This window comes from Chelonoidis abingdonii, chromosome 9 (assembly GCF_003597395.2).
Source record: "Chelonoidis abingdonii isolate Lonesome George chromosome 9, CheloAbing_2.0, whole genome shotgun sequence".
Lineage (NCBI taxonomy): Eukaryota > Metazoa > Chordata > Testudines > Testudinidae > Chelonoidis > Chelonoidis abingdonii.
The window spans coordinates 28,022,525-28,038,805 of NC_133777.1; the positions used below are offsets into that span (position 1 = coordinate 28,022,525).

At 36.7% G+C, this 16,281-nt stretch overlaps 1 protein-coding gene across 8 annotated transcripts in view; it reads right to left on the reverse strand.

The window, feature by feature from the left end:
• The window catches only part of RBFOX1 (RNA binding fox-1 homolog 1), a 2,554,959-nt gene that overhangs the window by 1,011,588 nt on the left and 1,527,090 nt on the right, over positions 1-16,281 (reverse strand). For all 8 annotated transcript variants that reach the window (XM_075069299.1, XM_075069298.1, XM_075069294.1 and 5 more), the window contains exon 5: positions 11,901-11,948. In XM_075069299.1, coding sequence (XP_074925400.1) covers positions 11,901-11,948 — 48 coding nt within the window. The remainder of the gene's footprint in view (positions 1-11,900; positions 11,949-16,281) is intronic.

Genomic DNA, 16,281 nt, shown 5'->3' on the forward strand with positions numbered 1-16,281 from the left:
CTCTCTGCCACTTCCATCCCTCGGTGTATATGGAGGGCGGGGGTCGCCATGTTCATTGCAAGAGTCGGGTGGCAAAAAACATTCATGTTATACTATCCAAGCATGAGAAGCAGTTTAATTTTAACCATTTCATTGGAACTGAAATATCTGGTTCTGAAATAGAAATCTGTACAAATTATTTGTCTTCACGTTAAAAAAAAGAGTTACATATTAGTTTTGCTTTTCTGTATGTATTTTTTTTCCTGGACCACGTAATAGGGAAGCTGTTTGAAAGGGCATATTTTATTATGCTAATTAACAATGACGGGTACATTTCTGAAAGCTCAGAGTTCATTCCTAGCAACCATCCTAAAATCTAGGTACCTATTCAAAGGTTATTACCATTTCTTGAGTCTTGAAAATGTAATTAAAACCTCACTTCTTCAGAAGATGTCTAGCATTTCTCAGTTGGAAATATCACACTAACACCCTTATTTTTGAGATTTCTGCAAAGGGATACTAAAATGGAGGAAAGCGTTGGGGGGCGGTGGCGTAGGGGGGCACTTAACCTATTAAAATTCAAAATTATTTAAAGTTTGATCCTAAAAATAGGCAGTTTCATGAGTGATTCAATAATTGTTTTTATATAAACTGTTTTGTTCATTATTTTATATAGAGAGAGGGTAAACTGATTTTTCAGCAATTTAATATTTCTCCTAATCAAAACCAATATGAAATTAACATGTATTTGTATATTTAGATTGAAAGACTGAGGACATTTTGAGCTATTATTGTAGGGTGGAAATCACAGCCATTGTTAGAGAATTAGGAAAACCAACTTTGGTTCCAATCCTATAAACACTTAAACATGCTTATCTTTACCCTAATGAATAGTCCAAATGACTAAAATGCCTTATGACTGAAATGCCAGCACATCCGAATGAAGGTGAAATTCTACTCTTTCCCACACAAAAGAGAGGTAGATCTTGTTGAAATTAAGCTTATCGATATCTAGTGTTATTTTTTATAATTAACTAGAAAAAAGTTCCCATTAATTAGTAACAACATGCTTCATCAGTGGTATTTTTTATTATAAAAGAGCAAATAAAAGGATGCTAATTGCACTGGATTGTCTCTGATGCCCAATACAGATGGAATCAGAATATTTCTTTGTATTCCTTCAGGCTTTGTAAACTAGGTCCTGAACTCCTACTACATGGTTTCAATAATTCTACTTGGAAAAATTTTTTTTTTAATGGAATAAGCCTGTGATATATTTATTTAATGATTCCAGAATGGGTTCTCTATGAGTTTGCACCCAGGGCCGAAAAGTACAGATCTCTACCACTTGAGCTAAAGGAATGAACTGTTAGATAGCAAAAGCGGTAATTGGATCAACCAGTAGAGGGGAACATTAAATATTTTCTACACCAGTGTTACAATTAGATTAAACTACTTTTTTGTTGGTTTCCCCCAGCCTCCCTGAAGAGCTCAAGTTGATTCAAAAAACTTGAGGAAGATGAATAGAGAGGACAGACAGAGAAGCACAAATAGAAACATAGCTAAATATACTGTATATATTTTGTGATTTCCACTTGCAAAAACTAGGCACAGGTATAACCAAACTAAAGCTCGAATATAAAAACTTTCCAAGTTGAGAGTTGAATTTGTATCAAATCAACTGATAAAGACAGCAGACCATGTCTGTTGATTGCGATTTTGCGTGCTCCCTTCATCAAGGACACTCTTGATATTTGCCACAATGATGTATTCTCAAAACAATTCTGTGGGTGGGCTGTCTGATTCTCTCTGCTGTCTACAATTACTCTGTGAGAGAGTCTGTCACATTACGAAAAGTGCAGGAACCAAAAGCAGAAAGGCAGGAGACAGCACTAAGAAGAAGATCTCCCCACTTCCCTGCCCAACAGCTCTTATGCAACTGTAGGCAAGGTGAAATCACAGAAGAGCCCTCCAGGAGATGCAGGGGGAGGGCAACAGGACAATCATATGAAAAGAGGGGTGAGGCATTCACAGTGTTCCATGACTCCCATAACATGAATAAAATCCAGCTCTCCCAATCTTCAACCTTAAGGCATGGTATTCATCCTTACGACACAAGACACAGGGCATCTCATCTTCTCATTCCCCCTATCCCCTCCCCCCAGTTAGTTTTTTTTCTTTTCTCCTGGTCATCGGGAACTTAATCTCAAATATTAACAGACTAGCATGTATAACAATGTACATCTCTGTGATGAATGGTCATGGTGTGGTGTTTAAAACTTCAGGAGACAAAACTTAAAAATGATTACATTAAACCCTCTGCAAAGGTGCCACCACAACGCATACCAGTTAAGCCTCACTTAAGCCCTCACAATAATAGGATTTAAGGGGTGCTTAGGCTCCTTGCTGGCCATCTGCACATGGGCGAACACCCATATAGGTGAAACATCACTTTTTGTTTATTCACAGATAACACCATTGTGATGCATCATTTCTAGTTATGATGGATCAACACACTATAGTACACTGCAAGATATTGTTTCCAGAAAAAAGTTATTCCCAGTATCAAGAAATGACATATCCTTGATACGAAGTTACACACTATTTTACAGAAAAAAATAAAATTTCTACTTATTGGCCTATCACAAAAGTACCCCTGGTGAGACACAATGATTAGACCTGGAAAAGTGTCTGTAAAAAAAGAAACACGTTGAATATAACAACATAAACCGCTCTACCACTCCTTTATCCTGGTTCATTTTGTGGGAGTTTGCTTGCTTTGATGTTTGAAATATATTATTTCCCCACCAACACCACAGTTCCAGTTTCTGATGATCAGAAATGGTTTTGCTGAAACACCCCGATAACACCTGTTCTTGAGTCTACACAGTTGGTCTGGAAATGTCACAAGTGGTACAAATATAGACTCAAACTTGTGGATGTTTATCCGAACCAAAACCAATATCAACCATTGACCTAACAGGAAGTAATATTCAGACATAAGCACAAGTAAGGGTTAAGGAAAAGTTTACAAAGAAAGTGAGTGACAGAAAGCGAGTCCTATATCAACAAGTCCCAATGCAGATGAGTAAATTAATATTATATGATTTAATGAATCACTGGATAAATACAAGATCTTTAAGAGAAGACTAGAGAGAATGTTAAAAAATCTATACTCTGCTAACTGTTGACTTTCCCAGTGAAACATATTCAACTAATGTCGAACTTCCTCATGGTTAATGTGGGACTGAGTTACAGTGTTTGTCAGAAATGCAATAGAAAAAAAAAATCCATGTATTTAATTGTAGCCATCTAGCATGAGATATAGGACATACAACCTGAATTAAAAGATGGGCTAAATATACTTTTGTGGCTACAGAGTGACACTGTATACAGAGTGACACTATAAAATTNTAAAAGAGACATTAACCCTTAACCATCTGTTTATGACAGAAGTCATGCCAGCTATATAGCTGTCTCTGTATCTCCAATGTTCTGATCAAGAATTGTGGGTAGATACTATGTTCCTGAGCCTTTGCCCTAGGACAAAATTTGGTTATATCAACTGGAGGGGAATTTAAATTTTTTTGGAAAGATCACGATTCTGACTTGAAAGAAATTTAAGTCCTGAGACATATGGATATTTCATATTACCTAACATTTGATAATAAACATGTGATGTCATAACAGGATAACATACGTGGCAATACACAAATTAGTGAAGTTCTTCACATTTGCTATGGCAATCAGAGGAGAAGTTAGGGAATTTAGTCTCACCAGGAATATGGCAAGTGGGATGTCACTACCACCTCCACAAGGCTCACAATATTTAATCAGTATGTTATGTCCAGGGTTTCATCCCCTTTCCCCTAACCCGTCTATTTGCTAATTCCTTTGATTATATATTCAGACTTTTATAATTATTTGTTTTGCCTCCAGCACACTGTGGTAGCCAATGGAAAACAGGTTCCGTAGAGAACAAAGTGCAGTAATCTCTGCAAAGAGGAAGACACACAGTATGGCTAGCTCCAAGGGCTCAAAAAGCATGAGTCAGAAAACATCTTCAATTTGGCTTAAAATAATGAGATTTTTACAAAAATGTATTTTGGATTCTTATTATTTGGCTTCTGATGTTTAAGCCTTGAGGAGTTATGGTTCCAAACGTCTCTCTGCAACTATGAAGTTAGATATCTTTCTTTCAATCAGAGCTGAGATTCTTTCATAGATACATGAGTCAAGGAGAAGGGCTTTCAGAAAAGCACCAAATATTGTTAGATTTGGGATAAAACTGAGAGAGAGCAGGCAACGGTGGAGAAAAGAGTCTCATACAATAAGCACAAAGAAGATTGATCTAAATTGCTGGGAATACACAGACCTGTAGCTCTCTGCTTTGCACAGTGAGGAATTTACTATATAGATTATGCCTGAATCATGTTCCAGATTAAGCAGGTCTGAGATGGAATAATTTCATGCCACTAATCATTCAAAACCCCGAGTTTTTTGTTGCAGAGAAATCACACTGAATCATATATAAAAGATTCAGTGCAGGGAAGAAGAGAAAGATCTACATCACAAAGTAGTTTAAGTGTTGATGGCTAATTAAATGTACTTCTCCCCACCCCATTTATCGGCTGAGAGCCTGAAGGCAAAGACTAATCTCACACTTGAGAACTGCTCCCATCAACTTCAGAAGTTAGAAAACAGAAGTAACTTCAGTATGTGGGAACAGGAAGGTTGACGATCACTTCATTCAAAAGTCTCCACCTCTGAGCCAAAAATAAAACAGATGGATGGACCAGCCAACTTATCAGCTGTAATTACTGACCTAAAGAAACGCCTTTAAAACATGATTTTATTGTGTGCCTTCCGATATTGCTTAAAGGCCCCAACTGCATCTGGGACCCCATTGTGCCAAGGACAAAACAGGAGAGGGCTTGTGCCCCAAAGAATTTCTAGTCTAAATAGACAAGAGACTAACAGTTACAGACAAATGACAAACACATCATTTGTGAGACGCACACGCGGTACATTTCTTCACATAACCCCCTCACCCTCCTCTATGAAGAGCTGCGATAGACAACTTCTTGCACTGTCCTTCTTCACCTTCACTGACCTTCCATTGGACCATACACCCTATGAAAACACATCTTAATTCGGGGGGGGAGGAGGTGGGGAGACAGGGTCGCCTGCAAAGAAGTCTGTTAAGGCGTACTCTCTGCCACTTCCATCCCTCGGTGTATATGGAGGGCGGGGGTCGCCATGTTCATTGCAAGAGTCGGGTGGCAAAAAACATTCATGTTATACTATCCAAGCATGAGAAGCAGTTTAATTTTAACCATTTCATTGGAACTGAAATATCTGGTTCTGAAATAGAAATCTGTACAAATTATTTGTCTTCACGTTAAAAAAAAGAGTTACATATTAGTTTTGCTTTTCTGTATGTATTTTTTTTCCTGGACCACGTAATAGGGAAGCTGTTTGAAAGGGCATATTTTATTATGCTAATTAACAATGACGGGTACATTTCTGAAAGCTCAGAGTTCATTCCTAGCAACCATCCTAAAATCTAGGTACCTATTCAAAGGTTATTACCATTTCTTGAGTCTTGAAAATGTAATTAAAACCTCACTTCTTCAGAAGATGTCTAGCATTTCTCAGTTGGAAATATCACACTAACACCCTTATTTTTGAGATTTCTGCAAAGGGATACTAAAATGGAGGAAAGCGTTGGGGGGCGGTGGCGTAGGGGGGCACTTAACCTATTAAAATTCAAAATTATTTAAAGTTTGATCCTAAAAATAGGCAGTTTCATGAGTGATTCAATAATTGTTTTTATATAAACTGTTTTGTTCATTATTTTATATAGAGAGAGGGTAAACTGATTTTTCAGCAATTTAATATTTCTCCTAATCAAAACCAATATGAAATTAACATGTATTTGTATATTTAGATTGAAAGACTGAGGACATTTTGAGCTATTATTGTAGGGTGGAAATCACAGCCATTGTTAGAGAATTAGGAAAACCAACTTTGGTTCCAATCCTATAAACACTTAAACATGCTTATCTTTACCCTAATGAATAGTCCAAATGACTAAAATGCCTTATGACTGAAATGCCAGCACATCCGAATGAAGGTGAAATTCTACTCTTTCCCACACAAAAGAGAGGTAGATCTTGTTGAAATTAAGCTTATCGATATCTAGTGTTATTTTTTATAATTAACTAGAAAAAAGTTCCCATTAATTAGTAACAACATGCTTCATCAGTGGTATTTTTTATTATAAAAGAGCAAATAAAAGGATGCTAATTGCACTGGATTGTCTCTGATGCCCAATACAGATGGAATCAGAATATTTCTTTGTATTCCTTCAGGCTTTGTAAACTAGGTCCTGAACTCCTACTACATGGTTTCAATAATTCTACTCGGAAAAATTTTTTTTTTAATGGAATAAGCCTGTGATATATTTATTTAATGATTCCAGAATGGGTTCTCTATGAGTTTGCACCCAGGGCCGAAAAGTACAGATCTCTACCACTTGAGCTAAAGGAATGAACTGTTAGATAGCAAAAGCGGTAATTGGATCAACCAGTAGAGGGGAACATTAAATATTTTCTACACCAGTGTTACAATTAGATTAAACTACTTTTTTGTTGGTTTCCCCCAGCCTCCCTGAAGAGCTCAAGTTGATTCAAAAAACTTGAGGAAGATGAATAGAGAGGACAGACAGAGAAGCACAAATAGAAACATAGCTAAATATACTGTATATATTTTGTGATTTCCACTTGCAAAAACTAGGCACAGGTATAACCAAACTAAAGCTCGAATATAAAAACTTTCCAAGTTGAGAGTTGAATTTGTATCAAATCAACTGATAAAGACAGCAGACCATGTCTGTTGATTGCGATTTTGCGTGCTCCCTTCATCAAGGACACTCTTGATATTTGCCACAATGATGTATTCTCAAAACAATTCTGTGGGTGGGCTGTCTGATTCTCTCTGCTGTCTACAATTACTCTGTGAGAGAGTCTGTCACATTACGAAAAGTGCAGGAACCAAAAGCAGAAAGGCAGGAGACAGCACTAAGAAGAAGATCTCCCCACTTCCCTGCCCAACAGCTCTTATGCAACTGTAGGCAAGGTGAAATCACAGAAGAGCCCTCCAGGAGATGCAGGGGGAGGGCAACAGGACAATCATATGAAAAGAGGGGTGAGGCATTCACAGTGTTCCATGACTCCCATAACATGAATAAAATCCAGCTCTCCCAATCTTCAACCTTAAGGCATGGTATTCATCCTTACGACACAAGACACAGGGCATCTCATCTTCTCATTCCCCCTATCCCCTCCCCCCAGTTAGTTTTTTTTCTTTTCTCCTGGTCATCGGGAACTTAATCTCAAATATTAACAGACTAGCATGTATAACAATGTACATCTCTGTGATGAATGGTCATGGTGTGGTGTTTAAAACTTCAGGAGACAAAACTTAAAAATGATTACATTAAACCCTCTGCAAAGGTGCCACCACAACGCATACCAGTTAAGCCTCACTTAAGCCCTCACAATAATAGGATTTAAGGGGTGCTTAGGCTCCTTGCTGGCCATCTGCACATGGGCGAACACCCATATAGGTGAAACATCACTTTTTGTTTATTCACAGATAACACCATTGTGATGCATCATTTCTAGTTATGATGGATCAACACACTATAGTACACTGCAAGATATTGTTTCCAGAAAAAAGTTATTCCCAGTATCAAGAAATGACATATCCTTGATACGAAGTTACACACTATTTTACAGAAAAAAATAAAATTTCTACTTATTGGCCTATCACAAAAGTACCCCTGGTGAGACACAATGATTAGACCTGGAAAAGTGTCTGTAAAAAAAGAAACACGTTGAATATAACAACATAAACCGCTCTACCACTCCTTTATCCTGGTTCATTTTGTGGGAGTTTGCTTGCTTTGATGTTTGAAATATATTATTTCCCCACCAACACCACAGTTCCAGTTTCTGATGATCAGAAATGGTTTTGCTGAAACACCCCGATAACACCTGTTCTTGAGTCTACACAGTTGGTCTGGAAATGTCACAAGTGGTACAAATATAGACTCAAACTTGTGGATGTTTATCCGAACCAAAACCAATATCAACCATTGACCTAACAGGAAGTAATATTCAGACATAAGCACAAGTAAGGGTTAAGGAAAAGTTTACAAAGAAAGTGAGTGACAGAAAGCGAGTCCTATATCAACAAGTCCCAATGCAGATGAGTAAATTAATATTATATGATTTAATGAATCACTGGATAAATACAAGATCTTTAAGAGAAGACTAGAGAGAATGTTAAAAAATCTATACTCTGCTAACTGTTGACTTTCCCAGTGAAACATATTCAACTAATGTCGAACTTCCTCATGGTTAATGTGGGACTGAGTTACAGTGTTTGTCAGAAATGCAATAGAAAAAAAAAATCCATGTATTTAATTGTAGCCATCTAGCATGAGATATAGGACATACAACCTGAATTAAAAGATGGGCTAAATATACTTTTGTGGCTACAGAGTGACACTGTATACAGAGTGACACTATAAAATATAAGTAACAAGAGACGCAAAGCATAGTCAGATAATATATTAATGAGTTTGCAGCCTAATTTTTTTCTGGCTATGGACAGCCTACTTTGCCAACATTTCTAACCAACCAATTAACCAACAAGTTTCAGAATTTTTCCATTTTAAGAATTAAAACTCAAGCTAATGGTGTTCAAAACTTTGGTGGCTAGAATTAAGCTCCTGAATCCATATATAAGCCTGAAGCATGTACTTAAAAAGTGCCCCAGTAATCCCATTGATGCACTTGGATGAACTGGGGCCCTTAACAGAAGTGGCCTAACTTTTAGAGGTGCTGAGCACTTGCTGCTTACACAGACTTCATATGAGGCTGCACATGCTCAGCACCTCTGAAAATTAGGCCTCCACATTACAGGTGCCATAATATGGATTTAGCAGTCCAACATTAATCTTGGACCATCTTCAAACCTGGATGACTAGTCATATTAATTTTAGCAGAAGAGCTAAACAAATGTGATCTATAAACATTTCAGAGGCTCTGTGAGAGGCAATTATTCTAAAGTTTTACGCAATCTTTTTCTAATACTATATTTGTTGTAAGAGACACTAATTTGAGAAGAAAGTCAAGGATTCAGTTCTTTCTTGGAGTTGCAGATATTTGTTTTAGAGCATTTTAGTTATTAGAAACTATTCCATTTGATAGCCTACAAGTTCAAGAGCACTGCACAGATGCACAACCTTTCAGCTTTTATTTCATCTCTGCAAATACAGAGGTTAATCTTACCATTAGTTTTCATAGTACAAATTAAAATTTTCTACCAAGCAGTCACAATATCAGAAACAGCATGACGCGGTCACATTGCGCTCTGAATTGGGTGATTTTGTCAGTATATACAGTTCTCCTGCAGAAAATCCCTCTTAGCCCCCTCCCAAAAAAGATTACAAAATACATGTAGGTTTTTCTAGATCACTGGAAACACTGTGTGAAATATATTAAGATGAAAAAATTTACATCTTATGTACTATACAAAACATACGCAAATAAATCCTATAGGTACAGTGCTACAGAATGTAAAAGTACTCTGATGTGGAAATCTTCAGCACAAAACATCTAAAAAACTTTTTAAAGATTTTCTCAAAACAAAAAACATTTAGTTTGTTTTACTTCTATGAATTGATGATGGTGTTGAAATTTTGCACTGGAAAAGCCTTTAATCTTCCCTCGCTGAAAACTGGGTGGGGAGACCATTTAACATCTTCAAGCCACTATGTGGAAGCTAACCCAGTATGCCAATGAAGTGTGGTAATGAACACAGCACAAAAACATGTTCAGCCATCCACCTAGCTAAGACGAAGGAGATAAGCAAAGGGCAACTACAAAAAGAAAGGTCAAAGAGGAAGGAGGGAAAAACTGGCAATCCAATGTAAACTGAAAATGTTTTATCACTATTTACAACAAAAACAACATACCTTGACATGTGAATGGCATAAAATTAGTAATGTAGAAAAACAAATCAAAATCTGAAGCCCCAGAATGTTATGCATTTTAACTTAAACAGCCTCAGACCTTAAAAATAATCAGAATATTAACAGCAATTAGGAAAAAAATAAATTTTATGTTCAGGGAGAACATATTTTTTTAAACATCTGAACAGCATAGCAAAGACATTCTTCCTTTATCTATATGAACTCTGATATCCTTTATTCAAAGACAGCATCACTAAATATAATCAAAAGCATTTTTGAACTCTGCTATGGAAAGTCATTCAGAAACAATCTGAACAGTCAATGAAACACTGCTATATTTACTTAACCTCTAACCATGAGAATGACAACATAAGATTAGTTCTATTATGTTCAATACTCGCTTGAGTTAAATATTTAATATTCCTATCTTTAAATAGAAAAAAAATCCTATTCTTGGTTATTACAGGAATTGTATCACCAGAGAATCTTGATAATTCTGGTCTTCAAACAGCTAACACTATCTTCATCTGTATTTGAATATCTTACATAAATTCCTAAATATATGCCTTTGTTTGGCTGAAAATAATTTTTCCCCCCACTCCATTACTGATGTTACCATATCCTTCTCATATATTTCAGCAAGGCAAATGAGTTTTATGATCACTTATACTGCTGCAGTACTTCCAATATTACATTACATCATAAGTAAAAAGAAAGTTGACAAACAGTGCTGTATGAGACTTGGGAAATAACGCTTCAATTATAAGCTAATTTCTGAAAAATAAACACGTAACCGAGGCAAAAATCAGACTCTTAAAAACCTGGCACCCACAGAAAGAGTTAAATAATTTAATTTCTGAGGAATAAAGGAGTTGTTGAAATATATTGTCTCCAACACCGATGTTCAGAAAGAATGTTTGTTTGGAAGGTGCACCAAAGAGCATTAACCCTATTATCTGCATTCCTTCATTTCATGGCATAATTAAAGGAATGCTAACATAATAAAGAATTGTGGTTTCAACATACAGTTTGGACAGGGTCATGTTAGTAACATGAGAATAAGATCTTTCTTCATTTATCCTTCCAGGTTGGAAAAGACCAATGCTCAGCTTAAGCAATTCTTCAGAAAAAAGACCTTGGTTAACGAAGTCATCAACTATCTGGTAGAAGGCACTCATTTAATATCAGTATTACGTTTTAACAAAGCAGGATCCCTCCTAACATTACATATTACTTAGTTTTTAAGTTAATAAATTATAACTATTACTCCTAAATCTTGTAAGGACTTGAGGTTTAGATGAAGGAGAAAACATATGTAGAGCTTTATGTACTTTTTTGGACAATTACAACTGGAAAAGATATTTTCAGAGTCAACTCTATTCCACATCATCAATTTAGCAGAGAAAGAATGCATTGCCAGGCATTGACAAAACATTTTGAAAAGTAATCGTCAGCTGGCTATTTTGAGAATGCCGTACTTATTGCAACTTACTATAGTTTATTAACAACGCCATCACATAAATTCTCTGCAGTAAACACGCCATACCAAGCACAATGGAAAGCAAACTTGCAATAGAGATAGGTTTTACCCTGTTTGTATTATATGCTCAAACAAAATGGAGAGCTGCAATTCCCTTCAGTAGTCAAAATAGTGTCCACATAATCTATATTTTCAAGGCCTAAATATTTTTTCCAACATTTTTTCACATAAAGGCTCATTTAAAGCTAAAAATGCACCTCAATTAGAAACCTCAAATTTAGACAGTTTGATTTAACTTAAAAGTATACTATACTAATAATGATGACTTGATAGCCTTTAAAACACATTTTTTCACCAAGTGGATTAACATAAGTGACATTAAAATTAATCACTTACTTTTCTGTCTTCTGTTTCTACACAGGAACTGCACTCTGCTTTAGTATCCTGAGAAGACAGGGTAGATGAGGAAGGGGAGGACAAAAAAAATAAAAACATTGGTCAGAGAAAGAACCATTTTCACAGAGCACATACCATGGTTATTGAAAACTCAGAAGAAAGAAAGGGTACCAAGTCCTGAAAGCGGTTTCTCAACCCATTATCTTTTATTGCACTGAGCTTTCTTTTCTTTCTTTTCTTTCTTTTTTTTTTTGGTACACACAGTATCTTTAAAGTTACCGTGTTAAGTTGTAATGGCCTTAAGTAAGCTTAATAAACTTTATGAGAAGCAGATGTCCCTTAAGCTCAAAGATAGGGTTCAAAGGTCATAAAACACATCTGCTGAAATACAACAAGACCAGCACAAAAAATGAAAGTCTAACCTCTTTCAGTTTGTAGGATAGGTTTGCTTTTTGTTGTTTATGCTTTGAGATAAAATAGTTTTTTTGTTGTTGTTCTTTTTAACAACAACATTAAAGTTTACTACTAAAAGCCAAATTAACCTCTAGCATAAGTGGAACCGACATTATTGAAGGCAATAAATCTGTTTGCTGAGAACAGTGAGGGATCTGCCCTTAAAATTTTGACACTATTACTGTAATATCTAGTGTTGCAATATTTAGCTTTGTCTCATTTTTATATTAGTTGGCTACTTTATATCTTGTAGATATTCAGTTTTTTGAAACTCACTTTGCAATTGACCCTTACTTTATTATACTTGAGTATATTCAAGTCTATTGATTTTCAGAGACGCTAGCTTTCCACTGACTTCAGGTGGAGGGTTAGATGCTCTACACACCTGAAAATCAGATCCCAAGTTTATGGACTTCTTATTTATGCATGCAAGACTCTGATTTCCATTTAAGGTCCTTTCCTCTGCCCTGTGATTGTAGTAGTTTAGCCTTGTTTATGCATAGATATTACATTTACTTGGAATCTCACATCCATTTTCAGTTTAACTATGCAGTTCTGCATTTTTATTATTTGCTAATTCTAAATATCAGGCTTCTGCTTTTACTTCACAAGATATGCATAGATAATTCGCTGTATAAGTAAACCATACTCTTAATTTTATTATTTCTTCATGTAATCTTTAGTACTTGCAATCAATCTGTATAATAAGTTTGCAATCAACTAAAATAAATGGAGGATTAAAAGTGGCAAAGTTTTGTTTGCATTCCAAACTCACTTGTATTCCAGCTGGGTGTGTGAGGCTCCTGTCTTCATTTAATTACTGCAACAATAATGGTTTATTGTGAAAAGTGTTGTTTGGAGCAGAGAAAGCTCAGGTAAGGGAAGTTCCTGCAGGCCCTGACTTGCCTTTCCTTCTGCTCCTTCAATCTAGCAAGTTACTCTGATGTTAGATTCTCTCCTCTAGTATACAAGTATAACCCTTCACAGAGCTGCAGTGCCTTCTTTGTTGGAAGAAAGTTGTGTTAGCTTAGAACATCTAAGTAATTTACATAACTATTTCTTGTACACATAAATATAACGGGAATAGTACCATTCCCTATATTGTCTTGCATATGTAATTTTCTGAGACAAGCATAAAAATATCTCCAAAAATTGGTTAATTCAACAACATTCGAGTATAAAAACTATTTTATTTTTGCTTTTAAATTTGTTATCACTGGTGTTTTAGTTGGTTATCCACTTTCTTCAAATGGTACTTTCAGTATGAGAAAATCTAAGACTATCCTTCCTCTGATAGCCTAGGCTATTAGCTGAAATTATCCTGCTACAAAGTCCGACACGGCAGGATCAAGGCTGCTGCCAGATAGTATTTTCCACAAAATTACCCTTCCAACAAACTTGCAGAGAGTTATGAAATAAAGCAAACCATGATCAAATTAAACTGAGAGATCTCATTTGGACAGACACAATGCAAAATTTCCCATGCACCTCAAACCCCAGCTCTTTAATTCTTAACCCCCATAGCAAGTAAACAAAAACAGAAAAAAAACAATGATTTTTTCCTGGGAAAATGAGAGGATGGGAAAGGAAAGGAAGAGAGATAATGGTTTCTTTGTTTTTTTTTTTCAAAAAGTTTCCTGCAAGATTGTTTTTTTCAACCAAAATATAAAAAAAAAGTTTTTTGAAGATGTTTTTCAGTAAAAATATAACAGTAAAAGGTGTTTGTTTTCAAAAGCAAACTTAGTTTCCTGAAAACAATTTTAACACCCTCTCTAAAAAAAAAGTTAATTCTGCTAACACACCTCAATCCATACCTTTAATGATCCTTACTAGTGCCATGCTGAACATTTGTCTTGCAGAGGTCATTATACTTCATGAAGGGTTATACTCAAGCATTTTCTTTCAACTTTGACTCATTGCTACATCTCTCTTCCCAATTTATAGGGAGGAAAGCACCATCTATCTACTGGCAGACTTTCTTTTAATAGAATGCACTTCAGCTTATTCTTCTCCATTTTGCAAGCAGGGAGGATACAAAAAAAACAAAACACAAAAACACAAAACAAAACAACCACACCACCACCACCACTTCTAATATGATACTAGTGCAGGCTTCATTAGCCAATGCTTTTCACCTGTTATCTATGGCCTAGAGCATCTTTTGGAGATAATGGAATGTTCTTTAACATATTTACTGCTTAATTAAAGTTGAATAATATTTCATATTAACAAGGGCAAGTGCGCCTCTATCTCACATACTGACCCAAATTAAATAAGTGCAGAATAAAGTGGCTCACCTTAGAATCAAGATACAGCTATTGCAAACAAACATGATGCTAAATATTGCTTTGTAAAGACCTCACAATCCTTTATTCCTCTACACCAGGGTTCTCAATCTTTTCCTTTCAGAGGCCCACACAAGATGCTGTAAAAATTCCATGGCCCACCTGTACCACAACAATAGTTTTTCTGCATATAAAAGCATAGGTGCTCGCTTGAAGTGGTTTCCATCATATACAGGGTTTGGTTCAATGGCTTTCAGCATCCCCACTATACATTTTTTTCCCGGGCCCCTGTATAAAAGCCAGGGCCAGTATTAGGGGAGAGGGCAATTGCCAAATACCCCATGCCACAGGTGACCTGCAAAGCTAAGTTGCTCAGGATTCGGCTTTCTACCCTGGGCTCCAATCAGTCTAATGCTATTGCTGCTTGGTGGACCCCCTGAAACCTGCTCACAGCCCCCCAGGGGGGCCTCAGACCCCTGGCTGAGAACTGCTGCCCTACACTGTCCCATATGCTCTGTACTTTGTTATTTTGCCATTAGCCTTTCCCATGAATTCATTTTAACACCAGAATTCATAAACATCCACTAGTTAGAAGAGCCAGTATAGAAAACTATAATACTACTTCACCTGCACAAAACAGAACACATCTTTCTTCTCCCTAGTTGTATACAGGAATATTTTGTGTGCCTCAGTCAGCCCCTTCCCAGGAAAGGGAACAGTTAAACACAAACAACCCCAGCTGGGGAGGATTTGAGGCTTCTCAGCTGCAAGAATCAGCAGATAGTAGAAAAATGAGACTACGAAGTTACTGCTACCAGAGATAAGGAGGCATATTTGTCCAGTGGATAAGGAATGAGAGTTAGATAAAACTGAGATACCATCTGCATTATCACTGACCTGATGTGTGATAATGAAACATTTAATCTCTCAGTGCTTCTTGTGAAAGAAGGGTAATGATACTCATCACACCCCAGACCCCCTTTGTAAAGCAAGTTGAGGGCTGTGTAGGTGAAGTTTCAATGTTATTCAGTGGCCAACAGTACCTACATGTATTCACTTATCTTTGAATCTCCAAAAGAAGCATATCGGGGTGAGGGCATTCTCCTGTCAGGAATCAGGACTTGTGTCCCCAGTCTCTGGGCAACTAAATTAGCCCAGCTGGCCTGTAGTAAGCTCTTTGATTGTTTGGAAGAGTCATCAGACTGGCTCTTAAACCCAGCAGCTGCTCAAACATTTGTCCCATGGCTGTGATAGCTCCTGTCTTAGCTCATTCCAGGTAACACAAGCCTAAGCTATGGTTCTGTTTCCTGATTTCTATTCTGACCCTTGCTTCCAGCATCTGGCTTCTGTGCTAACCACTAAGGCTGACCACCCACACCCAGGTCACTGATAGCTCCATTATAGCTTCAGCAGCAGAGATCTTAATTGAGAATGGTGCTCAAGGACTGGAGCAACTAGAGAAACCCTTTGTTATTTTATAGTTTCTGTTAATCTTGGATTTTTACATTTTAAAATGTTTGAATCATTTCTGGCAACTCCACCCCAGCCACCACAGAGGTGGCACCCCAGAAGGCAGTAATAGCCACTTCCAATTCCACCCTGATAAAATTCCTGCCTTCCTGTAAATAATTTCTGTGCACTAC